The following is a 26,299-nucleotide window of genomic DNA, read 5'->3' as shown; positions in this document are numbered from 1 at the left end:
CGCCCGGCCCCGGGCCTCACCCACCCGCGCTCGGCTCTCGCGCCGCGCGTTCTCGGCGTCGGCTCGCCCCGGTGGTCCCCGGCGACCAATACGGTACAGCAGCAACGAGCGTGGGTGAATTTTTTAAAGGTCATTTGACGCCAGGAAAACCTGTTTTTTAAAAAAGAAGCGTTTTATAGAAATGTTCAATGGCAAAGTAAAACGTAAAGTATGAAATGGTTTTTACTGTAGTGAACAAATTGCCCTTTTTATGTCATTTACATCCTCATCCGCTACATTGAGCCCCATCTATTTGTCTGCCTGATTCTCCGCACACCGAAAGCTGTCACGCCCCAGCGTGGGGACCGCAGCAGTGGGGCAATAATCTCAGTCAACGAGGGGAACATCGTGACGTGCAGGATTCCTATGGGCCATTGAAATTAGAGAAAACTTTCATCCCTGGCGCCGCTGGATTCCACTGCCCAGATGTCTTCCCTCAGCGCACGGCTCGATTACAGATGGAACCCTCCGGTCAGGAGGGCACTGGCCGTGCCGCTGGTCAGGGCCATGGCTGAGTCCTGTCACCGGTCCTGAGGAAAGCGGCCACCTCTGTCCAGATTCGTGGCCTCACTGACCCCAAAATGAACTGGATTTCCATGAATAATGTAACCTAGAACCTGCCTGGGTCTTCTCGGGGAGGGTGAAGTGGTGACCAAGGCCACCTTCCTGGTCCAAGGGTTGAAGCCGTAGATGACCGGAGAGCCTCGGAGCAGCGCCTCATGGGCACCGGGTCCGAGGGGATCCTGTGGGAGAGCGGCTGGTCACGCGCTCGAGACCCAGGAGTCATAAAGGAAGGACTGAGGAGACAGGAGGCCTCGGCCGCCTCCTCCGCTCGGGCCCGGGCAGCCGTGCAGCCCCGGCCGAGGTTTCGGGCTCTGTGGCTTGGGCGAGGCGGCTCTGGTGCCCGGGAGAGGTGACTGCGAGCTCCGTAGGCGGGGAGGAGAGCGTCTCCGCAGCAGAGTGAGCTGCCGGCCTGGTGGGGTCCCCGGGGCAGCCCACCACCCTGGGAGGAGAGCGGAGCGTTTGCCGTGACTGCGCGCCCCATCGCAGGCGGGAGGCTGGGGAGCTGGTCACGGAGGTCGGGGCAGGAAGGCCGCTCCTCATGCACACAGGGCCGCACCCCGCCGTGGGGGGCATCCTGCAGGAGCACCCCCTCCGCTGGCCCTGACACGCCGCAGGGCAGGGGCAGCTGAGCTCCGGGTGCTGGGAGCCAGGGCAGGGCTGGGCAGCGCGGCCGACCCGGCTGGTCACTGTGGATGCCGCACAGGCCGGCTGGCCGCCCCTGTCCTGGCTCTGAATATTCATCGAGTCCTTCCTGAGAGTCTTCTAGAAGCTGCTCGACTCGGCAGGACTTAGGTCCGTCTTCATGTCATTTCCCAAGCCAAGGGACGGCGGGGGGCCCAGGGGGCCCAGGTGTCTGGAACCATCCTGGCTGCTGCGGACACTTGGAAACTGTTGGTTCCTCGCTGTCCCGGAGGCTGGCGTCCAGGTCCTGGAGCCCAGTGTGGCATCTGGTGGGGGCCCCACACCGCCTCCCAGCAGGGTCATCATGGTGGAGGGGGGGAGCCCCCTCCATAAGGGCAGAAACCCCTTCTGAGGGATCTGCCTTCCCCGCCCCCTCCTCCTGACTCCATCGTCTGGCAGGGGCCATGACGGGAGTTGGGGGACCCAGGGTGCGAGCACAGCCCGGGGGACCAGAGCCGAAGCTGGCACCGCCCGTGTCCCGTGAGTGCGGGGGGCGGCCCCTGAGCCCCTCCCCACGGGCGTCGGCTGTTACACACCCACCTCGGGTTGCTCTCAGCAGCGCGCCGCAGCTCTGCTCTTTGAAGTTAATTTTAAAATGATCAGAATTAGTAAGTTCAAGAAGAAAGCGCGCAGGCCTTGGCGGCGAGCAGCGGAGCCTCCAGCCCTTCGTGTGAGAGGAACTCAGAGGCCCTTTGCCGTCTCCTCAGGAGGCTCCTGCTGTTGATTGGGGAGCACTGTCCGCTCGTTAGCAGTGTGTGTCTGCTCGCCCCTCTCAGCCTGCACGTGGCCAGCGCTGCGGGGCAAGGCAGACCCCTCACGCCTGGGGTGACCGCTGCCTCGGCACACCCCACCGCCCCACCCTGCCGGGCAGAGGGCCTGCCGCCCATCGGGGCTGGCTGGTCGCCTGCTGCGAGGAGGCGAGGGCACTGCTGGCAGGGAGGCTGCACCGCCCGGTGCTGGCCAGGGCAGAGCGTCCGCCATCAGGGCTGACAGCGAGGCAAGGCCGCAGCAGGCCGCGCCGCCTGACCCTCCGGCCGCAGGAGATGTGCTGAGAGCGGGGAGCTGAGCATTTATCTGTCTCAAGGCTCAGTGACTCCGTGTTTTCCTGGAGGAAAGCTGGAGACCCATTTCTTTCATAAGTTATAGTTAAAATCAGGAAAAGGGGGCCTCCCCGGTGGCGCAGCGGGTTGAGCGCCGCACTGTGAAGCTGTCCGCATCCTCTGCAGCACAAGTTTGATCCCCGGCCGGCCAGGGAGCTACCCCCATGGCGCAGCAGACCTCTCCTGGCTCCCGCTGCTCCCCTCAGCAGTGAATTTCAGTCCATCTGCCTGTTCTGCTCCCCACTCTGTCTCTGGGGAGTCCTCTTACCCTCCCCCAACACTGGCTCGTACCCCAGTTCTTGCATAAATAAATAAATGCTTAAAAAAAAAAGGAGAAGGCCTGGTTTCCCGGTGGTGCCAAATCTTATAGCTGGGGCTGCAGCCACCAGGCAGGCGTGTAGAGTTTTCCCTCTGGTCTTCTGTCCACTCTGGTCTGTCCATGCTGAGAGCTTCCTGGGCTCCCAGTGCTGGCTCGGATGTGCCCAGTCTGGGCGAAGTGACTGGTGTAAACCACATGCGTGAGCTGCTGAAACCCTTTGTAGCCCTTTGAAAAGGAGAAAAGCAGAGCGAGACTCTCCTTCAGCAGTGAGCCGGGAGGGAGCCGCTCCTCGGCCTTGCTGGGCCCCCGAGCGAGGGACTGCCCTGGGCTGAAGGGGCCGAGGATGCCCGCACTGCAGGAGCACTTGGTGGCGTGGGCACGCCGTCCTCAGGCGAGGAGGTGCGTGCCAGGCGGAGGCGTTGGTTTCACCTTGAGAGTGGGGCTCGCTGGCAGCGTCCACCAGCCAGATACCTCGGGAGGCATCAGAAACAGCTGCCCTGGCCCCAGCCGTGGGTCTGCTCTCCTGCCGACTGCCCGCGGCCCGGGTACGCGCCCGGTTCCAGGGGAGCCCGCGCGAACACAAGGGGAGACCAAGACCCTAGTGCCAGCCGAGACCCTGCAGGGTCTGCTGGTGTCCAGCACAGCCCCCAAGCCCCTGGAAAGGGAATTTTCTAGGCTGCTCAGGCCTGATGTGAACGTTACCCTTAGTGTCCACAGTGGAGACCACCCAGAGCATCCTCACCCGGGAGGGGCAAAGCAGTGAGGCCGCCTTCCCGGGGCCAGGCCAAGCGGCCGGGGGTGGGGCAGGCTCCCTCTGAGCCCCGAGCCATGCTGCAACCTGAGAACGCAGATGGCGCCTCACCTGGGAGCTTCACACTGCCCGCAGCCTGGCCAGGCCTGTGCCGCCCATGCGGGGCAGGACCTTGGCCACCTGCCTGCGCGACTCGGTCCTGCTGGCACGCGGCTCTGGGGGAAGCGCCGAGGCCAACCCTCTTTCACTGAACAGCACCTGGTGGGGTCTGCCCGCTCCGGGTGCAGGGACGCAGACTGGCAGGCCCGCGCGGAAGCCCTGGCGATCCCAAGGGGCTACAGGCGGGCAGCGATGGACACGCGTTGTGTTTCGTGGCAAATGCAGGTGACCACGCTCTGGGGCTGACGAGCATCGTGGCGAGTGCAGAGCTGGAGTGACGGCGGGGGGCGGGGGGGGGCGGGGGGCAGAGGCCCCACCGGGGAAGTGACCTCCAGGGCCTACAGGCTGTGCGGGGCGCGCAGGAGGGGGCGGCGGGCCGGGCTCTCCCGTGTGCGCCTCCACCCTGGGCAGAACGGCATGAGCTGACGAGCGTGTCCCCCGGGGCACGGAGCCCCTCGCCCCCAGCGCAGCCCATCTCGGGACAGCACCTAGGCCAGCCCTTCCTGACCGCACCCGCGCCGTCCCCTCGGGCCCTGGAAGCTCTCCTGGCGGCTTCTTGACCGCGGCGCTGGCTTGGTGGGCTCTCCCCACCGCACCCGGAAGGTCATCAGGTCCGGGGGCTGCTCCGCACCCGGGGGGTGCACCCCTGTCCCATGAACTCTCTCGTGTTGCTTTTGCCTTTCTGAAGCGTGTGGGTGCCTCCTCCACTCGGGGCGCTGCGGAGGCCGCCGCGGACGGGCAGGCGGGGTGGGAGGTGGGCAGGCGGCGGCAGCGCCGTCCCGGAGGGCAGCAGGAGCCTTGCCGGGGCCCACGTCCGTGCTGGGCCACAGACTCTGGTGCGGGGCCTGTGTGCAGCGCTGGGGCCCGGCTTCTCAGAGGCGAGTTTGATTCTAATTCACTAGGATTCTTAACCCCTGCGTCGCCGGCTCCGCCTGGGAAGTCCACGTTCTTCCCATTAACATCAATGAGGTTCCACGAACCCAAATATCTAATAACGCGCTTTGAGGCCTGGGGCGCAGCCTGCGCCCAAGCAGCGAGCCCCTGCGCCCACGGCTGCTCCGCAGCGACTCGGCATGTCCTGGAAGAAATTATCTTTCAAGAAAGTAAGTTCCGTTGATTGAAATGAAATTAATACCACATTTCGGTGTCATAATCGATTAACCTGATCGGCCTGTGGGACCCCAGCCTCTGGGGACAGAGGCCCGAGCTCTGTGCACCCCTCCAGGCAGAGGGGCGCCCGCCCTGAGCTCGAGCCCGATGCCGGGAGCATCCCTGTGGCCGTGGGCTGGCGCCCCTGGGGGTATGTGCTCCCCACAAGGCTGAGCTCCCCACGATGTGTGGCTCTGTCCCCCAGATACCTGGGGGGGCTGGCGCAGGACCTCAGTCTCCTCCCTGCCTCAGGAGACCCGTGCAGCTGCGCCTGACCTGGGGCAGTCAGGTGCTCCTGCTGGGGCGGCCCCCCCATCTCGCCAGCATAGTGGGTGTGGGGTCCGGGCTGAGTCCTGGTCTCAGCAGCCACTGCCACCCGCTCGGGAGAGAAGGGGGTGCAGGCCCTGCTGGCTGGCCCCCACAACAGGCTGTGGCTTCCCGGCAGAGGCGTGTGTGGAACGTTGCAAGGCCTCTCGTCCCCACAGGTTCCCCGGCTGCTGCCAGAAAAGCATTTGCAAAACCACATTGAACTGCAGAAAGTGGGGTCCTCAGCTGTCGGGCTGGTGGTAAAAGAAGTGAAATAGTGTCTTAACCTGAGGCGGAGTCCAACTTGGAGCATCTTTCCATTGAATTTGGGAGATAACAGCACAGCCCTGACCTTGGGGTGCGCCTGAGCCCAGGGGCTGCAGAGGTGGGATGTGGGGTGGGGGTGAAGGGGCTGGGGGGCAGGGATCGAGGTGTGCAGGGACCCAGGGGCTGCAGGGGCTGGGGGACAAAATCCTGGTTTCTGTGGACAGTCCCCGTCCTCCGCGCTTAGCAGGGTGTGTGTTGTGAGTGGACAGCCCCAGGCCGGGGCAGGGTGTGCGGCGCGAGTGGACAGCACCAGCCCCAGGCCGGGGCCGGCGTGGCACCTGTTGCCCCGCGTTAGCCGCAGCTCTCTTTACGCCCCTGGGGCAGTTCCTCTGGAGACTGAACTGGCGCTCAGCCTTCTTGCCTGGCACGGGGTAGGACGCGCTGTTTGCCTGCGTTGCTGGGCCTGGACCGACGGCGGACTCGGGGTCAGAGGCCACGACTTGAAGCCGCAGGTGCGGAGCAGCCGCTCCGCCCGGTTCCTCAGCAGCGCTGGTGCCCACGGCCACTCGTGGGTTTGCCCGAAGAGCGCGGTGCTTGCGCCGTCGCGGGCGTCTGTCCTGCGCCGTGGCCGCGCGCCGTGTCCTGCTCGCCCGTGCCTGTCCCCCTCGTCGTCATCTCCCGCCGTCTTTGCAGCCTCCCCAGGGGCGGCGCTGGCCCTCTGGGGCGCAACGGACGCTTGATCCTGGTCTCCAGTTGCTTTTGGCTGCTGGAGTTTTCATTTTCTTCGCCGCCCCGTCTGACAACCCTCTGTGGGCACTTCTGAGTTCTCGGTCTCGCGGTGACCCTGCAGGGTCGCAGCAGCCACCGTCTGTGGCTTGTGCTGCTTCTGCGGTCTCAGGCTTTTGAATTTGCCCCAGCTGCTCTGGTAGGATCCGAGATGGGGCGTGACGTGCCCCCTGCCCGGGCCCGGGGTCTGCTGTCCTCTGCCCCCTGAACCGGCGCGCCCACGCCCTTCCATGCCGACACCCCACACGGGTCTCCCTTCTCCCCGTCACTGTGGTTCTTCACCGCGGGCAGCTCTTCACCGCCAGTGACCGCGGCTCCTCCGAGAGGGCGACACACGTGGAGTGGGGCTCCTTTCCGTGGGACCTTCAACAACTTACTCCGTGGAGTCCAGGCCACGTAGCTGAAGGCGAGGCGCATTGGGGCTGTTGTGCAGGGGATGGGCGGGGGTCAAAACGATAGGGTGGCAGCGCCCCCCGCCCCTCTCCGCCCCTCCCCGCCCCGCTCGCAGGGCACCGGCTCCAGGACACCCCGGGCAGTGGGACCAGTTGGGCCCCTCGGCTCTGGGCGCTGCAGCCAGCACGAGGCGGCCAGCAGAACAAAACTACTTTCCCGGCAGGGAGGAGGGCGCGCGGAGAGCCGCAGCGGCAGCGTGTCCTCGTGGGCCAGCGTGGCCGGCCTGTGCCGGCAAGGAGGCCGCGGGGTGACCGTAGAGCACCAAAACCAGACCAGCGGGCGTCGGGGGAGCCTGGCTACCGGCTGGCGGAGTCCGTCAGGAGGGAGCGGCTGGTCCTGGTGTGGAAGCAGGAGAGCGGGTGGGGGAAGCGTCCTGAGAGGAGAGGAGACAGACACGAGGGCCAAGAGCGCGTTTGCCGGGAAGAGCCTGGGCCGAGGCCGCCTGCGCTGAGCAGCCCCCCACGGCGCAGAGCTCGGAGGCGCAGGCCGCAGCCCACCTCCTCGGGGAAGGCTACTCCGTGGACCCGCGAGGTCCCTGGACACCGGCCAGACGGAGCCCAGTCGCGATTCATCCCCTGCAGGTGTCTTCCTCAGACAGCCAGGGACGGTTTCAGAAACCGCCCACAGTCAGGGGCAAAGGAAGTAGGAGCATAGAGTGTCACGGGAGAGTTTTGCTGACATCCTCTGATCATAAAGCTACAAATTAACATACGTTAGGTCCTTCACCGAGGAGTTTATAAACTTATTGTCTGAATAGTGCTCGTAGGGTTGAGCGGCCCCCCACAGGGCTCTCCTGCGTTCCCTCGCCGAGGTGGGGAGCCGTCCTGCAGCTGCTCACGCGGTCACAGACATTGTGGTGGCCGTGGGCGCCGACACCCTCCTGGCTTGGTCTTAAAGCAGCGTTTCAGGAGAGCGAAGCAGCCTGCTGGGGGCCTGGCCTGCAGGCTGGCCTCTGCCTGTTACTGTTCTCGAAGCTCATCCTCACACAGTTGCTCTCAGAGCTGGATTGATTGCATCTGATACTGTTTCTTAATGAAAGAGCAGACAATGGGAAGGGAGCACCCATTCCCTGGGGGTCCGTTCTCACCTGTTGTCACAAATTAGCCGAGTCTGTCTGTGTCCTGGCCCCTCACGTCTTCACCCCACACTGTCCCTTACGTCCTCACCCCACGCTGTCTTGACAGTCGTGGCTGTATTTCCACCCTCCCGGCCTCGACGGACGGCAGAGCACATGAGCACAGGCGGGTGGGGAGGGCGGCCCTGCGGAGCCTCGCCCCGAGCCCATCACAGCAGCCCGACCCAGTGCCCGGCGGCAGGAGCCCCTCGCCTGCCCCTCCCCTGCAGCCCTCACGCCGCCCCCTCGGTGCAGGAACCCAGCGCCCCCCCCCCAGACACGGTCCCTTCCCTGGGGCACAGCAGAGACGGGGCTGGGCGGCGGGGCCAGAAGGAGGGAGGCCGGCTCGGAGGCCAGCTCGGAAGCCGGCTCCTGCCCAGCGGGACAGGCTGCAGCCGCGCGTGTGTGGCGGCCCGGGCAGCGAGGCCTGCAGCCACCGGTGAGGGGTCGCCAGAGGCAGGACAGCTGCGGGGCCACACGGCCCCTCCTTCCGCGGCTGCAGCTGGAGTTAGAGTCTGTTTAATAGAAAATAACCATCTGATCGTCATAATCACTTTTAAATTGATAAATGGATTCTTTAAAAGAAAGCATCGAGGATGACTGTTCTCAGAAGCAGCACGTGCGGAAATGAAGTCTCCATCTCGCTCGGGCGTCTGGGTAATCCACGCGCGATGCACGCGTTAAGCAGAGATCATGCTAGAAACCCTCACCGGCCTCACTGTTTAAGTGCAGAAGCTGCTCGGCGCCGCCAGAGCCCATGCCAGGAAGTCTCAAGACCACGAGGGGGACCTGCGGCCGCTGTGGTCAGTGGGCAGCACTGGGCAGATGCCCCCTGGTCGCCTGGCCTTGGCCACCCCACTGAAGGCCTCACTCCTGAGGTTTGCTCTCGGCAGCTCACTCACTCACACACACACACACACACACTCACACTCTCTCACACGCCTGTGTTCTGTGCAGCATCCGGCACAGCTTCGGTTTTGCCTTCCGCGCGGAGTCGCTCCAGCATTCACGGCCACAGGGTCAGCTCCTTGTCCCTGCAACGCCCCCCAGGTCGCCTGGAGTCCGCAGTCAGTCACTTCCTCTTCATCTCACGTGGCGACCAGCGGCCTCGGGTTTCTGAAAGGGACACCACGGCCGCTGACCCTGCACTCCCGCACCGCCCCTTCTGCTGGTGACCAGGGCCGGTCCCGTAGGGCTGGTCCCGCGGCCTCTTCCCACCTCCTCTATCTGCAGCCGCAACGCTCCTCCCGCCCCCACCCCACAGCAGGCGGGGCCTGCAGGGCCCTGCTCCCCACTTGCCCCGGCTTGGCCCCTCTGCCCATCTGACCGCAGGGCTGGTGCTGCTGAGTGGCAAGCTGACCACCGGAGCCAAGGGTGCGGGCCCTCTCGGGCCCCTGGGTGTCGCACGGGCCTGAGGCCCTGGGTCTGTGGGCAGCTCACCGAGGCAGCTGGGGGCAGCCATCAGAAGACGGGGATAAATTTAGATTCCGTTGGTGTCTGCGGTCATTACAGGAATTACAGCGACAGGCCGCGCGGTTGGAAAGCTCCTGCCGGGCTGTGGACACAAGTTCGGGAGCTGCCGAGGCCGGCACGCCTGCGCCTGCTGTGAAGAGGGGTCTGCAGGGAGAGCCTGGCCCCCAGCATCCATGGACAAGGTGCTGGGGGTGGGAGGGAGGAAGGACGTGGTCACTGTTCAGACGCCAGTAATGCAGACACGCCGGCCACGGCAGTTGCCCAAGTCCACATTCTGATTCCCGTCAACACCGGCCTCGAGGACGCCGCAGAGGGTTCTAGAGTGGCCTGGCCTGGCCTTCGGTCCATCTCTGGGAGGGAGCACCGGGCAAGCATGGCCTCCCGGGATGTGGAGAGACATGGGCGCACCTGCCAGGGGTGACAGTCCCGGCCCCCTCGGCCACAAGGAAAGACTGAACCTGCCAAACAACTCCTGGAAAAACGCCGGTGAGCGGCAGGAGGCCGGCCGGAAGGTCGTGATCTCGAGCCCAGCGCGTGTGAACACTGCAGTCGCGCCCTGGCGCTTGGCACCCCGCTCCCTGGTGTTTCAGGCCACCCCATGGGTGCGTGACTTGGGTGCGTGGTGCCAAGTCATGGCAGGCGGTGGAGGCGTCTAGCGAGCGTGGGGTTTTGTTGTTGGCTTCACCGTGGCAGTTGCGGTCTGTGTCGGAGACAGATGAGGCTCGCGCTGGCGCACGTCTGCTCCCCACCTGGACGCCGTTCCTGTGCGGCTGGATCTCTTGGTGGGGCGGGGGCCAGGGAGGCCTGGGGGCCGTCGGTGCGAGTGTGCGGCCCCGGCAGAGCACGTCCATCGTGGGGGGACTGAGGCTGGAAAGTGGGGGCTGAGCGGCCTCTGCCCCGAGTGTGGCGGTGGGGCCGCGGGGCCCGCTCTTGCCCGTGCTGGTGCCGGGCCGCGCGGGAGGCCTGCCGTGGTGCGGCCGTGAGGTGAGCGCCTCCGCGGGTCTGGGGACACGAGAGTGTCACGAATTGAAAGTAACTTTCCCAAAGCGACGGAACCGAGCTCATCGGCCCCTGACTCTCCCCGGGCCACCAGTTCGGGGCCACCCGTTCGGGCAGGAGTCCGGGCAGCCGGGGCTGGGTGCTGCCCATCAATTTGCCACAGTGATTTCACGCCGCCGTGGGGAGGGGCGGCCTACGCACCGCGTCACTTGCAGACACTGAGGATTTTCGTTCAGGTCGCTGAGTTGGACAAGCTGAGGAAAGCGAGACAAACCACTTAAAACCCACCGGCGTGGAGACCGGCCCGGGGGCGCAACGGAGACTCGGTAGTTCCTGGAAGGGGAATTCTCCCTGAGGCGTCCGCCCACCCGGGGACGTGGGATGGCCTGGAGGGAGGTGGGCAGAGTCCAGCACCCCTTGCCCAGCCCGCTGCGGCCATGAGGCCTCCCAGGTCTGCCCTTGTGCCCCGGTGCTGGGGGTACCTGGACCGCCGTGGCCGGAAGATCAGCTGAGGTGGCTTCTGCCCCGCTCGGCCTGACTCCCTGTCCTCTTCGGGGGCTCCCTGGCCTGGCCTGTAGCCCCCCCAAACACTTGCCTGGCGTGGTGTGACATCCGCGTGGAGTCGGTAACGAGGTCTGTCCAGCAAGCCGGGCAGCGTTCTCCCGGCATGTGTGGGGAGCGTCTGCGGAGCCCAAGCAACCTGTGCAGGCGCGGGGCCCGCTGGCTCTGCTGAAGGATGAGAGGGCGCCGCCCTCCCAGGAGACCAGAGGCAGAGAAGCTCTGGGCACTCTGAGCCCAGCAGCAGGGGGAGACTCCTGGTCAGGTGGTGCAAGACTCGAGGGCACATCTCCGGGGGGTGTGTTGTGGTCAGCGCATGGGGGGTGCTGCTGGTCAGCTGGCAGGGGCCCGGTGGCAGGCAGGGAGGCCTGGGAGGGAACCCTGGGGAGGAGGTGAGTGGCGGAGGCCCACGCTGCACGCCTGGCCCGAGGAGGGGCATGTCCACAGGGACAGGCAGTGACCACGGTCCTGGGAGCAGCGCGGTGCTGATCCAAAGGTGCGTGAGGAAAAGCTGGAGTTGCCCAGACTTGGCCCTCACCCAGGACAGCAGCGGCTGGACACGGGCAAGGCTGGGGGATGCAGGCAGGGTCTGGGAGTCAGGTGCGCCTGGAGAGACCAGCCCCACGACTCCAGCTTCGTGTCTGGGACACGGAAAGGGCACCCTTAGGTGGCTAGGAGCAGCTTGACTGCCACGGTGTCCAGGGCAGGTGGGTCCGACTGCGTGTCCTGCTGGGGCTGGCATGTCTAAGCACGTCATGAAATCACGATTTTTTTTTAAATGACAGCTTTATTTTTTTTAAAGGTTTATTTATACAAAAGCTGGGGTGCGGGCCAGATGTGCGGGGGCGTTGAGAGGATTCACCAGAGACAGAGTGGGGAGCAGAACAGGCAGACTGACGAAATCCACTGCTGAGGGGAGCAGCGGGGAGACAGGAGAGGTCTGCTGCACCGTGTGGGTTGCTCCAAGGCCACCTGGGATCAAACCCGCGCTGGGGAGGCCTGAAATCACAGTTTTAAATGAAAATACAGGCCAGTGGAGGTGAGTCTGCGGGCGGGGGTGGCCTGCCCGGCCCTGAAGCTGTGTCGTGGGGGCGCGGCTCGCGCCGCGGGGACAGCGTGGGGGTCTCTGCTGTTCTTGCAGTTTCTCATCTCCAAATAGAAAAGCTTTAGAACTTGACGGCAACAACTTGCCAGTTGCGAAAATCAGAAGGAAGCTGGCCCCGAGGGGGTGAGCGGGTCCCAGCGTGGGCGCCCCGAGCACCCAGGACGAAATCAGAGCTTCCAGGCTGACCCTCCCGCTGCTTCAGGCCGGAGGAGACCTACGCTGGATTCGCGCGAGCTGCACGCGGCGCTGCCTTTCACTTCTCCCGTCCTTACCTTGGGCTGCGATGACTGCAGTGTGGCCGGGGAGGTCGGGGCTCCCCCGCGGGCGCCTGGGGAGGGAAGACAGGCTCCCTGTTATTGACAGCACCAGATTTTACTTGGGCCGTGTGTGCCCGTGTGCGGCCTGTCGCCTGGCTGCGGTGCCAGCAGAACACGCCGACATCGGGCCCTGCCACAGAGCCCGACCCGGGAGCACCGAGTGAGTGAGACCCGCCAGTCGAGGGCTGTCCCCGGAACCCCTCTTGGACGGCAATAATCTGCTCCTGTAATTGCTGTGGAAAAGGGAAATCCCCTGAGACGTTACATCTAATCATTTATTTATAACCCGTGGATGGCAGTCTGCAGAACACGCGCTGGGGTCAACTCTGTGCTCAGAACAGTTGCCTGCTGTTTACATTTCACAGTGTGTTTTGTCGCAGCACCTCCAGCCCCCCGATCACAGTGCACCCGCTTGCTGGGGCTGCTCGGCCCGGCCCAGCCCCTTCATTACGGTGCCGCGCGGAGCCGGTCCCCTCTGTATTAGCTGAAATATGCATGTTTTTCCATCTCATTAATTCAGTCTACATACAATTAATTTTTGCCTATTAATGAACCCCTCGTGTTGGTGACAGCTAGCCAAACCACTTCACCTGGTGAGGAAGAGAACGCACACTTGGAAATCTCCACCCCTCGTCTGCATCTTTATTGTCGCGTCTGCGGGTTAGAGGGTGTTGCTGCGTAAATCAAGCATCGCAAGGAGACGTGACCTGCTAAGGAGTCGGGGTTGAGCTGGCTGCTGGGGCCGTGGTGTTCATCACCCCCCTGGGTTTGCAGTGGACGGGCACCGCCCCGTCCTGGCGCCCTGGACTCCTGGACTGAGCGTGCTGAGTGGTCTGCTTCCTTTCCACAAACCTAAATCCTCACCTGGTCTGACACCCCTGAAAGTACACGTCCTTTGTGTGTTTTCCAGTCTCATAATTTCTTTAAAATACCTGCTGAAGCTGCGCGTGAGAGCAGGGGTGTGCATGTGGTAACTTCTTTTGCCAAGGATAAAGGAAAATACCGAGAATCAGCCTGGAGCCTTGAGGTGGGGAGGAAGCACCCCCTTGGGGCATGCACGGGAGGCGGGCGACCCCCGGGAGGCTGGGTTTGCTCTCTGATGCGCCTTTGTGGGGAGAGCGGCCCTGTGGGCGCTGGGAGTCTTACACGTCCTGCCTGGATTTGTGAAAAGTGCAGCCGCAGCTCACGGCGAGCACCCACAAGGGGCCCCGCGCCGAGCCCTGAGCTCTCTGGCGTGGTGGGACGCGCTCTGCGGGGCTGTGTTTGTGGGAGGCAGACGCCACGGCTGGACGGAGGATCTGATGACGTCATTGTGGGAAAGCTGCGGAGAGCCTCTCCCGGGAGGTCTGGAGGAGTGATGTCCCATGAAGGCTTCCAGACTGCTCTGTGATGAGGTTTAGCCGGTGTCACTGGTCAGCGAAACGGGAAGCAGGTGCTCGAGTCAGACATTCCACTTGCCGACTTCCGAGTGTGCGGGGGCAGCGTAGGGGCTGCGGCGATGGGGGATGTTTGGTCAAGGACATTCCGCCGGGAGGCGTGAGGCGTGAGCGAGCTCAGGGTTTAGGCGCGGCCCCCCGGCCAGGTCCCGGCCTCTCCTCCCGCCCTCTCCCGGCTGGTCCCGGCCCCCCCTGGGCAGGCCGCTCCCCAGGGTCCTTGCCCGCCTGTGGGTGGGTGGCGGGAATTCTTCACGTTTCTGGAACAGTGAGTTGCGCATTGCTGCTGTGCTCTGAGATGGTTCAGAGAAAGCCGTGCCCGTGGCAGGCAACCTCAGAGGCCTGGCCGTGGCCCTGGAGGTCAGCAGACTGGGGTGGACGCCGCCAGGCCCTGCGCTGCTCAGTCAGAGGAAGCTTCCGCGCGGTGCTCGCGCCCACGTAGGCCCTGCAGGACCTCACCCTCCTGGTTCGGGGTTGGTGATCGTCTTCCCGCCCCCTCGGCCTTGACTGCCGCAAGTTCCGGGCAACATCCCCAGGCGGGCCTCGCCAGCTGTCTGCCACCGCCTCATGCCACTTTCCATGTCAGTTGTGAAGGAAATGACTCCTCCGGCTTCAGAAGCTTATTTCAGTCTGTTCTGAGAAAGCCGGTGACTCCGGGCTTATGTCCGAAGCCACAGACACAGGCGTGGGGGCCTGGGGCCTGGGGGCCAGTGGGCACCAGCTCGGCCTTCAGCTGCTGGTCATACATCAGGTCAGAAGGAAAGTGAAAAGCCGGGGTCTTGACCCACACCAGCCCCTACGGGGCCCCTGGGTGGCCGGAGTCCACCCCTGCACCAAGGCTGGTGAGTCTGGCCTGGAGGTGGCCACAGGTCTGGTTTCTCCGCCTCCCCCCGTCCTCGGGTGGGAGACTCGAGGCAGCAGCACGGGAGCCCCAGGGAGTGAGTGTGAAGGGTGAGGACAGACTGGGGGCCAGGACGGGCGCCCCAGGCATCCGGAACAGGTGCCCTCTGTCCCCCGGCCTGGCAGCCCCAGGCTTGTGTCTCGGCTCGGCCCCGACCAGGGGCATGACCTCCAGTGCCCACGCCCGGAGGGGACGCTGCACCTCTGCCAGCCTGGCTGGGCCGTGCCCGTTGGCGTCCGTGCCCTGTGCTGGGCACCACCCTGCAGGGGGTAGAGGGGCGGAGGGCTGGGGGGGGCGGTGGCCTCTGCATCCGCCAGCAGGTCCGTGCTGGGCAGACCCCGGGGCCACCGTGCTCCCTTGCAGCTGGGGGTGCAGAGGTGAAGTCATTGCTCTAGAGTTTTTTTGGTTTTTAGAAAAACATCTGTTTCTTTTTGATCCTTTGTTTCTTAAAATGTTCAACAGAGTCACACATTTCTAGTATATGTATTTTATTTCACTTTTTTCCCATAAAACGTTTAATTGCAAATGGCAGGCAGAGCAGTTTGCAGTTTTTCTGAGCTTCGGGGTTCAGCTCCCGAGCCAGCCTCCCCTGGAGTTGCCGGGTTGGTTCTTGGAAATAGTCGGGGTTTCGCATCACTAGCGTCATAATTAGCAAGAAAACGGTCCGTTCGGATGAGCTGAGGACTGTACCTCGAAGGACACGTTGGCCGCAGAGACGTTCTCAGACCGACGCTCCCATTCCCACAGCGTCTCGGAGAGGGCGGAGGGTGGAGCCGTCCCGCCTCTGCTCCCCTGCGTTACCCGCTGCTCCCCGGGCCTCCGGCTCCTCAGCTGGGTGGGGCTGGCGGGTGGACACTGCTGGGAGCAGTTAGGATTCGAATCTGGGGCCCCTGCAGGGGAGAGGCCCAGCGTGGAGCCACGGGAGGGAGCCCTGGAGAGCGCGGGGGCCCAGTCCGTCTGCTGGGGGCAGAGAAGCGCCCTGGGCACAGTGGGGTCCCTGCTGGCGTGAGCTCTACCGCTCACGTTGGGGGCGTTGGGGGCCGCGTTGGGGGCCGGTGGGCTCCAGGGCCCGCGCTGAGGGGCTGTGCTGGGAGGGAGGGGTCGGTGGTCTCAGCGGGGCCTGGGCCCTCATAGAGTCTGTTCCCGGGACCTGGGGCCTCAGGGGGGTGTGCCTGCATGTCGCCTCCCCGCCCGCCTCCTCCCCGAGCGCCTCCTCTCCCCTGCGCCTGCCTGTGGCTCTGCCGGCCACACTGCAGCCTCCCGGGCATCTGCAGAGCCTCTCCCTTCCCGGGACCTGGAGCCACGCAGCCCCGAGGCCCAGGCTGCAGTCAAGGACGGGGTCGGGGCGGAGCAGCCCAGGGCCTGAGGGGCATGCGAGCAGGACATGTGCCCGAGAGGCCGCAGGGTTCCAGGGGTGCTGGGGATTCGGACCAGAGAAGAGAGCGTGCAGAGCGGTGGGGTCGCCTCGGGCACAATGAGGGGCCCCAGAGACCCCATGTGCTGGCAGGGAGGGCACCAATGGGGGGGGCAGGGACCGGCGCCTTCAAGCCGGCCCCAGCACCCCTGCTGTCCTGAGGCTGGGGGAGGGTGTGGGGTCACCCCCAGGCCCAGTGCTCCGGACGGGTCCCCCCGCTGCAGACTTGCTGCCCCCTTGTCCCGGGGCAGGGTGCACTGTCCCCGCGCGCCGCCCTGCCGCGGAGCCCGGCCGCCTCTCCTCCCCGGGCCGTGCGTGGGTCCAGGCGGCGCTCGCAGCCCACGGCCCAGGGCCCGCCGGCGACAGCTCCCCGCCGCGCTGAGGCCTGAGAGGAGGGAGAGGCGTGTGAACTCGGACGCTGCGACCTGCTTGGACTCCAGGTCGGTGCTTTCTCCAGGGAACCTCGGCCGCTGGCTCCGCAGCGACACGCGTCCGCCGTCCTCGCCGCTCACCTGCCCCCCGCTCACCTGCCGGCGCCCTCTGGAGCCGCGACGCGCCGGCTTCCCGCTCGGACGTAACTGGGAGCGCCGCTGCCCGCTCTAGGTGGGGGGGCCTTGGGGTGTAGCCGACCCGGTGGAGCACCCTAGGAGGACGCAAGGAGCCGGCGCGGCCTGAGCTCGCCTCCCGGGCGGGTGCTGGCGACAGAGCTTGCTGAGGAAGGGCAAATGTTTTCTGCTCCTTGTAATCTGCTTCTTGCAGATACTCGTACTCTGGAAAAAAGATTTATTTTAATAATGTGAGTTTTGGGTTTTTTCTGTAGTTAGCGTTGTTTTATGGCGCTCTGTCCTTGCCAGAAAGCACATTTTAAGAGTTTCAATTCAAAATTAAATATGACCTCAGTGTTTTAAAATACAATTACATTAACTGTCCATTTCATAGTTGCTTAAGATTTTTTTGGCCACTAATGCACAGTCAATATACTTCTCTGATATTAAATGCAGTGTTTGCGCCGGGCCCCGGCTAACGTGTTCCAGCTGCAGCCCTCGGCGCTGCACAGAGGCGCCCCGGGAAAGCGGCCGGGGAGCGGGGTTCCCAGGACACGCTGGGGGTCGCTCACGTCAGAAGCCGCGCGTTTCTTCCAGCCCTGCGCTGTGTCTGACGACGGGGGTGTCTGGTGCTTGTGGAGACCTGCAGGCCGCGGTTTCCTGCCAGGACCCCGAGAGCCAGGGCTGCGGACGAGGCCGTGGAGGCAGCACTAGCCCCGCTGGGAAGGGGAAGCAGCTCCTTATCTTAGGGGTCACGGGGAGACACGCCCTGCTGGGAGGAGCGTCCTTGTCCCCACAGGACCCTGTGCTGGGGCCGGCAGGGTCCGCTCTGCGAGCCAAGCCCGGCGGGGTGTGAGCCAGCCCCTGAGTGCCGAAGGGGGCGCCGCACGGGCTGAGGAGAGCCAGACCTGCTCCTTAATAGGGACGACGGGTCCGGCCCCCTCACGGGGAGACGGGGTGCTGGGGGACTCGGGGCTGCCTGTGTCCGCTGCCCTCCTGCCTCCCGAAGTGGACTCGGTCCTGGGGCGTCCAGCCCTGCTGCAGCACCGGCAGGGGCGTCAAGGGGGTGCAGGGGGTCTCCCCACTGGGACCCCATCCTGCTATCATCTGGCTGGTGGCCCCCTCGACTCCTCCAGGGCAAGTGCTGGGTGTGGGCAGTGGCCAGACTGGACAGCACTGACCGCGCAGAGGAAGGCCCAGCCCCGGGGCTGCCGCTTCCTGTCACTTTCTCGGATAAGTCCGGCGTGCGGGTGGCGGCCTCCCGGCGGGAGCGAGACACAGACGCCCCGGAGCAGGGGCCCGCGTGTGTCTGCAGGGCCACGGTGGTGACATGGGCAGCGAGGCCTCGCCCTCGGCTTCCAGCGCTCTGGTACTCGGCGGCCGACTGTGCGGCCTGCAAGGCAGGGAAATGCAGCTTTTGCCGCCGTTGGGAGTCTTTGTGGCACCCTCCGCCCCCAGGAGCTGTTTTCCGCAAATTGTTCATTGGAAAAGCGGAATCCGGAATGCGCCAGCGCCCCGCCAGCCCCTGCGTCTCGCTGCCCGACCCAGGCCATGGCCGCCCCAGCACCTGGACCCGCCATCCAGGCACCGGATAGAAAGACGCCTTCCAGGGCGGGACGCAGGGCCGCTGTCCAAGCCTCGCGGTGCTCTCCTCGGAAGCTTCCAGAATACAAGTAGAGTCGATGCTCAGACCCTCACTGTCCCTGAACAAGAGGCCGGTGCGCCAGATCTTAGTGCTGTGGGCTAGGGAAACCGCACAGAGATCACAGGAAAGACACAACCGCTGTGGGCAGTGTCTGTGCCCCGGAGATGGCGCAGGCACAGGCCCCCCGGGGCGGCTCCGTGGCCACTTGAAAGACACAGCAAGCCCCTGGCCTGTGGAAGTGTCCGGAGAGTAAGGTCTTTGGGCTCAGACTCTGGTTCCATCCCTGCTCCGTCCCTTCTGTGCTGGTTGCCGCTCCCGCGGGGCTCTGGCCGGGCCCCCTCCAGGACACAGGCCGTCCCCCCGGGGGTCTGGGGAGGAGCAGACAGAACAGCATCGGCCGCGCCTCCACACGGAGCAGCCGTGATGGTTCCCGGGGCAGTTCACTGGGCGGGCCCTCGGCGCCGTCCCGGGAGCCCGCTCTCCAGAGCCCCGCCGTGCCATGGAGGTGACGCGGAGACGCCCTGGGGTGCCCTCGGGTGCCGGCTGCTGGTTGGTGCCGGACACCGCCGTGGCTCACGAAGAGGCGGCCCTGGTCTCTGCCCCAGCTCCGCTCCCCCCGGGGGCCCTGCAGCTCCCTGGCTGCCATTGTGGCCAGGCCCCACCCCAGGCCACGTGTCCCGCGTCTGTGACCAGCAGCCTGGTGGACATCCCGTCTCCTTTCACCGTTGGTGGCCATGGGGCCTTTCAAGGCGCAGCACGGTGGGCAGCCCTCGGCGCCTTCTCCGCTGCCCTGCCTCGGGCTCAGACCATGCCCTCCTTACCTGCATCGGCCGGCCAGGCGCTGCGGCTCTGAGGGCCTCGGGGACGGCCCTGAGGGTGCTTGGCCCGGAGAGGGAGGGGCCGGCGGGGGTGCTACCATGAGTGGCTGCTGCCCGGCCACTTGCCCCGCGTTGCCCTGAGCGTCTCCCACCTTGAGTGCCCAGCGCCCCACTGGAAACCCCCAGACTCCGGACGTGCATGACTCCCCAGGGGCTGACTCTGCCCTGTCGTGGGGGGGGGGATGCTTTGCTGAAGAACGGGAAGCTGCGAACCCCAGAGCCCTTTGGGGGAACAGCATGCCATTGGGAGTACCAAGAATTTGATAAGGTTGATGGAGTGACTCTTTAAAGAGAGTTTTATATTTCTACAGATTTTTTCAATAAATGAACTAAATTTGTCCTTATGGGCAAGAGTGGAAAAAACCTATTTAAGCAACAATTTGATGAGGAATTCCTATTTTTCTTTTACGTTAGCTGCTGTCTTTTTAACAGATTCCATTGCTAATGGATAAACATTTTATTTATAAGAAGCTAAATTCTTTGGGAAAGAGGAATCTACCTCTCAGTGTGTCCGACCTTCCGCACTCACCGCGCCGTGGTGGAAATACGCCCCCCAGACCAAGGCTACCGGAACTCTTCATATGCCACACTTACAATTTTAATAACAGCGTTTCTAGAAGTTGTCACGTCAAGTAAAAGATCTTCATTCCAGGCTGTCTTTTGGGGCCACATTGAGACTAGATGCGTGCATTTAATAAATTGTGGTCTCAAGTAGTCATTTTTGTAAATAATTAGTTTCAGCGAAAGAATAAGTTAGCATATTGTATGCATCTAATGTTGCAATGTACACAGAGCAAACTTTGCTATTAATCAACAGTCAAGCCCCGCAAGTGGGTCTCATACATAATGAATTGTGCTTAAACCTCCTGGGTTTCTTGATAGAAAAATAAAAGAAAACACAAGTGTAGTAGGCTTTTGAATAAAATTTAACTCGATTGCTCTGCATCCTGTAATTGTTTTGGAATCATTAGGGACCTGATAATTCATCTATAGTTTTGGGGTGTTTTTATCTTCATCTGTCAAATAGTAGAGGTTTTTAATGATATGTTCAAGTCTTGATAAAATACAGTTTTCCTTTTAACCATTTGAACATTTAAGGGATAAAGTAAATAGCCTTTTTTAAGGCATTCTAGCCTGCCAAGTGTAGTGTTTAAATTGTCTTTTAAAAACATTTTATTATCGCTGATGTATTTTTAAGAATCAATTATTTTTAAAAGGAAAAAATATACAGTTCTTGCGGCATGAACCGTAAATGGGGAGGATTTGAAAATTTACATAAAATGTTCTGTTCTTGGCAAGAGTTTTAAAACACTACAGTAAATTCCTCTGTGGTCTTACTCTGGTTCTGACATTAATTTGAGCCCCACATTTTGAGGGCTAAGGATGCCTTTAAAACCTCGCGTACAATTCCTGCAATAGAGCTGTGACCGCCCAGAGCGTGGATGGGGGGCCCAGCGCCTCCTCCCACGGCGACCCCGGCCTCTGACGGGAGCCCCGCGGGGACCACAGTGCAGCCCGGTGGGCTGAGCAGAGGCCGGACGCCGCGTGGCTGCCCGCGGCCACCGACCAGGCTAGACGGCACCTCGCTGGGGCCGCGTGTGCTGGGAAGGAAGCCCCTGCGCCCGCGGCCCAGCGCCTCCAGAACGGGCTGCCGCCACCCCGCACCGCCCTGCGCACCGGCTCCTCGTCTGGCCCATGCGTCCGCATGGCTGTTCCCACTCACACTCTCCCTCGCACAGTGGGGCACCCTGTCCGCATGCTGTGTGAGAAACCAGTGAGGGGCACAGGCGGCATCACTGAGAAGGGCTCGGGGGCAGGCAGCGCAGGAACCCAATGCTGGCTGGGGGCTGCTGCCCAGGCTGGGGTGCTCCTCACGTGCCCCACACTGCCATGTGGGCCAGGCCCCACTGTCCCTTCTGTTCTTTCGACCCCAGAGGTGGCCAGTGGGCCAGTGGGGCTCTTGCAGAAACCCTGACGCCTGGGGCTGGGGCTGTGTGTGCCGCGTCGAGGTGTCTGGGCCCGCTCCTGGCACAGGGGAATGGTCTCAACAAAGCACGTCCATTCGGCAGCCACCAGCCAGCCCGTGCCCAGCATGTGGGGACAGGCAGCGTGGCGCTGTTGTCTGGGGTGTCCTCAGCGGACCCGAGCCGACTGGCTGCTGGGCAGGTCTCAGGCAGGGTGGTCACTGCCTCATCTGCCTTCTGGCGACATCAGCCCAGGCTCGGTCTGCTGGCCACGGGCTCCCAGGGCCGGCCACACGCCTGGCCCCAAGGCCAGGTGCCCAAACCGGGGACTTGGCCACAGGTGCTGGCAGCTCAGCGCTGGGCAGCTGCTGGCCCCGGAAACACGGAGAGGGCTTCACGTGCGCGGCCAGGGCCCTTAATTGCGGGGGTGCGGGCTCGTGGGCAGGGGGCCTGGAAACACCCCGCAACGAGGCGTGTCCACGCTGCGTGGTGCCGTCACACGGCTCTCCCGGGAGCGCCGGCCAGGCTGGGGAGAGGGCAGGGCGGAGAATAAATTTCATTTTATTGTAGAAATGGAAATTTGTGTCATGGCTTTAAAAATCTGTTTTATGTGTGTGTTTAATGCCATTCATTTTAAATGTAAGATCATAAATCCTGGCTTTGGAATCAAAGCTGTTTAATTACATTTCACCCATGAACAGTTATCTAATGCCAATAGAGAAAGAGTTAAACAGGAGAACTACAGAGTAAATCAGAGGTTGAGATCTTTAGCACAAGCATAAAAAATCAATTTAAGATGAATTTTACTACTATAAAAATTCTTCAGATACCCTGTTAAGAGCAGGAGCGGCTGGGAAACAGCTTTCCTTTCAGTCCCCTCGGCAGCAGGAAGCCGCTCCGACCCCCCCAGCACCCAGGGTCCCCGTGCCACTCGGAGGGTCTCCGGCAAGGCGTCGCTCGCGAGGAGAGCGGGCAGGAGCGCTGACCGAGGCCCGTCCTCCTGGACGCCTTCGCAGCGGCCTCCCATGAGGTCCCCCCGCCTGGCAGGCCCATTTCCTCCCATTCGATGTCCGGGCACCCCAAGAGTCATGGTGTCCTCCTACCCCAGACCTTCCCACCTGACCCCCCACTCCCAGGAACAGCAGGTGCCGCTGTCCAGGCCGTCCAGGCTCCCTGGGGCCTGGCGAGACCCGCGCCCGGGGGCAGCAGGAGTCTCAGGCAGGCGACCGCAGTGGGTTTAACCGTGGGGCAGAGAACAGGGGCACACGGCCCAACCAGCGGGGTGAGCTGACCCAGGGGAGTCCCAGGCACAGAAGTTGGGGCCTGAGTGTGCCCCCGAGGAGCCCCAGAGGCCGCACTCGGGCCTGTGAGGCATAGCTTGGGGCCCCAGCGCCATCCCCACCCCCCCGTAGCATCCTGGTCAGTATTTTAGATGTGACCACTCGGTGGTGTTACAGATGACCACACCTGCCCTGAGCTCAGTCCTACGGTGGCTGTGGGTCCCGGGCCGGCTGTGGGTCCCGGGGATGGTGGCCCGCGAGAGGCCTGGCAGCCACCGCTGCCGCCATGCTGCCCCTGCCTCGCCGGCCCCAAGCCCAGGAACCCGCGCGGCTTTCCTCCCCGGACGCGGGTGAGGCCTGGGGATTCACCAAGCTCCTGTGCTCCTTTTACAGCCCCACCACGGCCCCTGAGGCCCCCGAGCCGCCCGGCGGACCTGCGGAGGCGCCCGAGCCGCTGGAGCAGTGCGCGGCCTGGCTGCAGGCCTATTTCCAGGAGCCCACAGCCGTCGCAGACCTGCCCCTGCCGGCTCTCCACCACCCCGTCTTCCAGCAAGGTCAGTACCGCGTGCCCGGGCGCCGCGCCGAGTGCCGGCTCTGACTCTCGCGCCCCACGGCTCGTTCTCCCGACGGCACCCACCGGTGCTTTGGCGTGGTCTGGCGGGCGTGTGAGCCCGCGTCGCTCGCAGAGACGGTGATTCTGGGGCTGTTGTCCTGCCAAGGAGAGAGCGGGGCGTATCCTCGCTCCCGGTCAGCTCGGCTGCCGCTCCCGGGCCAGGCCTGCGAGTGGGTGTTTCACGCTCAGCTGCGGCTGTGAGGCTGAGGGGTGTCGCCCCTCCCCAGCTTTAAAGGGCTTTCGTCATAACTGGGTGTTGACATGATGATTTCTTGGCACCCGCTGATGTGCCCCTGGGGGTCATATTTCCTGTGTTGATGTGAATTTTCGTGGTTGAATTTTGGGTGTGGCCCCATCTCTGCGTCCCTGGAGTAAACGGGTCCCGGCGGGATGTTAGTGTGTTGCTGGATTGGTTTGCTAAGACTTTGTTGAGGATTTGGGGAGTTTTGACGTCCTTCGGCGTGTGTTTTGTTTGCATCACACTCTTCTCCTGGAGCCAGGCCAGGGCTGCCTCTTCCGCCTGGTGTCAGGTGGAGTTGCGGTGAGCCGTCCCGTGCCCAGCCCGGCTCCTGACCTCCCGCCGGCCCTCGCTGTCGTCCCTCCAGACCACCCCGCTTTGTCCAGACCCTTCAGTGCCATGAGAAGCACCGAGTTTGTCTTTTTAGGGCAGAGTAGAGCCGCACGGAAATCCCCCCTTTTCTGTTAAAGCATCGGGCGTTGGAACTGTCGTGGGGTTCAGCTGATCATCTTGAAATTTCCAAAGGCTGGTTAGTGACAAGCTAATCACCTGGACGTTCCTGGCCAGGAGCGACTGACCAAAGCCACGTGGCCGTTGAGGGTCAGCCCTGGAGGCGGCTGTGAAGGCGCGTTCTCCCTCCAGGCTGCGCGTGACGGGCCTGTCCGCAGCTCGGTGAGCGTCCTGTGGGTGTGGACGGGGCGCACGGCCGCCCTCCAGCCTCGGCCTCCACAGCCAGCCGCCCCACGCTCTCGCCAAGGTCCGTCATGTTTATTTTTAATTCTTTTTTCTCCAAGGAGCGATTGCATAACAAAGCCATTATTCCTGAGATACACTTTTACATGATGTTTGTCATGAATAACTTCTTTGAACTTCTTTCCCGCTTGTCTCCCGCCCTCCTTTGTTCACTGTGACAGCCGCTGCTCTGGGACGCGTCTCCAGGCCCCGGCAGAGGCCGGCGGCCAAACCCGCGAGAAAGACGGGCCGCGCGTCCCGGGCAGCTCACCGCCGCGGTGGTGTGGGCACTCCCCGCGCCCCCTGTCCGGGCGAGGCCCTCGCGGGCGAGGCTGTCCAGGCTGCAGGGGGCGGACACACCCGCCGAGGCCTGGTGCTGGAGGTGCTGTGGACACCCCTGGGGTCCCTGAGCCGGGAGTGGGGTGGACCTCGGCGTCCCTGTGCCGACGCCCGGATGAGGGTGTTAGCAGGCGGGGCTGAGTTGGCTTCCTAAAGCGACCGCAGCGCTCCCTTTCAGCAAAATGTTTAATAATTCCTCTGCCACAGCCGTCATCTCGTGGCTGTGAGACCAGTCGTGTGTGCGTGTGTGGAACCTGCTGGCTGGAGGTTAAGATCCGTCACTTCCACTGCTGAGCCTCAGAGAGGATTCTCATGTGTGTCTCTCCCAAACCCACCTTGGGCCTCTCCCAAAGCCCTGCCCGGGAGTTCCTGGGAAGGCCCCATCGGGGGAGAGTTCATTGATGCCCCCCTGTGCCCCGGGTACCCTCCTTCCAGGTGGGTGTGGACAGCGGGGGCAGCCGCGCCATCACAAGGGGTCCTCGCCACGGTCCGCCCCTGGGAGAGCCCAGCGCAGCCCCCTCCAACCAGGCAGCCCTCAGGCACAGCAGCTCTCCCCACCCCGGCTGTCACCCCGTCCAGGGGGCCACGGGGCCGGCCGGGGGACTCCCAGGAAGGAGGCCCAGAGCCCTCCTGCCCGGGGCCCTGCAGCTGCGCAGCCCCTCACGCTGGCTCTCGGGGTGGGGGGCGGCCCAGTGCACCGCGGGGTGCTGGTGGGGGGCTTCCTGGGAGCCCCCAGTCTGCAGGGAGGAAGCTCAGCCTGCTCAGGCTGTGGGCACTGATACGCCTCCTCGGACTGAAAAATAAAATGCCAGTTGGAAGCTGCAGCTGAAGTAGGGAGTGTGCTCCCGGCTCCGACTGGCAGCCGCCGCAGCCCCAGCCTTGAGCGCGGCGCTGTAGAAATCGCTGACCTTGCCGAGGACCACCTGGCGGAGCCCGGAGGTTGGCGAGCCCTGCGATGCCCGCTTATTGATCAGGACAAGCTGACAACACTGCACTTAAATTAAGTGGGGAAGAAACAGCTGGGAAATGCGCGTCCTCCAGCCCTAGAGCCGCTGTTCGGGCCCGAGATGTGGCAATCCGGCGCCAGGCTTGCAGAGGCTGACGCTTGTGCCCCGAGCCTGGCCCGCCCCTGGACGCAGGCCCGAATGAGGGGGCGGGAGCACGGGCAGACGCCTGCACTCGACACGGAGGCGGAGCCGCGCCCTTCCCACCGTGGAGACTGAAGCCCGACGCGCCCTGTGGCTTCCAGGCAGGCGGGGAAGGTGGCAGGAACCCCGGGAGCCAGGGCGCTGGGCGGGGAGCAGCCGGGGTGGGGTGGGCTCCCCTGGGTCATTTGTCTGCCACCGACTCATCAGGACTCAATTAACCTGTCCCTGAGAATCCTCTCCGAAGGGCCTGGTGCTGGCCTGGGTGCTCCCTGCCATCCCTGCCAGGGGCCTACGCTCCTGGGGACCTGCCCCATGGGCGGGCCCCGGACCTCCCCTCCTCCTGGCGGCCTGGCCCTGGTGCTGGCTGGCCCCAGCCCTCCGGGGACAGAGTGTCAGTCACCGGGTTCGTGTTGGGGTGCCCTGGGCGGGGGCTCCTGCCCAGCAGGGTCACCTCTGCAGGGAGGCGCTCGTGGCCAGCGCTGGCGCAGCCGGCGTAGAAATTGACACAGTCCCCTCAACTCCCTCCTAACGTTCTGGCCTAACGTTGTCACCGCCTAACGTTCTGGCCCAGCCGGGCACTCCATGGGCCAGAGTGCCGGAGGCAGAGATGGCGCAGGTCTATCCGTGCTTGATTGCCCAGTTTCACTCCTGGCCCCACCACCAGCCCCCACCCTATGCAGCCAGATCTTGGACATGGAGTTTTGTAGTTTCGACTCAAGCAAACATCTTTTCCTCGTTGCTCTTGTGTCCCAGACCTTCATGGCTGCATGTGTCAGAATAATCTGGAAGCCGTCTCGCCGCGTCCTGACTGCAGTGTCCGCACGGCTCACCTCCCTACCACGTAGCAAGGACCTTGGGCGGACATCGCCGTGCACGCGTGTCTGTGTGTGAGCACACTTGTGTGTCTGTGTGTGTACGTGAGCACACGTGTGTGTCCATGGGTGTGTGTGTTGCCTGCTTTAAGCATCGGTGCTCCAAAGACTGTCTGCCTGGCCCAGCTCTGAGGAGCCTGCCGTGTCCGCCCTGCTC

The 26,299-nt window shown here is 63.6% G+C and overlaps 1 protein-coding gene across 1 annotated transcript in view; it reads left to right on the top strand.

The window, feature by feature from the left end:
- MGMT (O-6-methylguanine-DNA methyltransferase) overlaps positions 1-26,299 on the top strand; it is a gene marked incomplete at its 3' end in the record, with an annotated part of 142,320 nt that overhangs the window by 95,162 nt on the left and 20,859 nt on the right. Inside the window, exon 3 of the mRNA XM_084244524.1 lies at positions 22,594-22,754. Coding sequence (XP_084100650.1) covers positions 22,594-22,754 — 161 coding nt within the window. The remainder of the gene's footprint in view (positions 1-22,593; positions 22,755-26,299) is intronic.

This window comes from Talpa europaea, assembly GCF_964194135.1.
Source record: "Talpa europaea genome assembly, chromosome: 10".
NCBI classification, from domain to species: Eukaryota; Metazoa; Chordata; class Mammalia; order Eulipotyphla; family Talpidae; genus Talpa; species Talpa europaea.
Note: the sequence above shows the minus strand (reverse complement) of the source record. Positions and strands in the feature narration are given on the sequence as shown.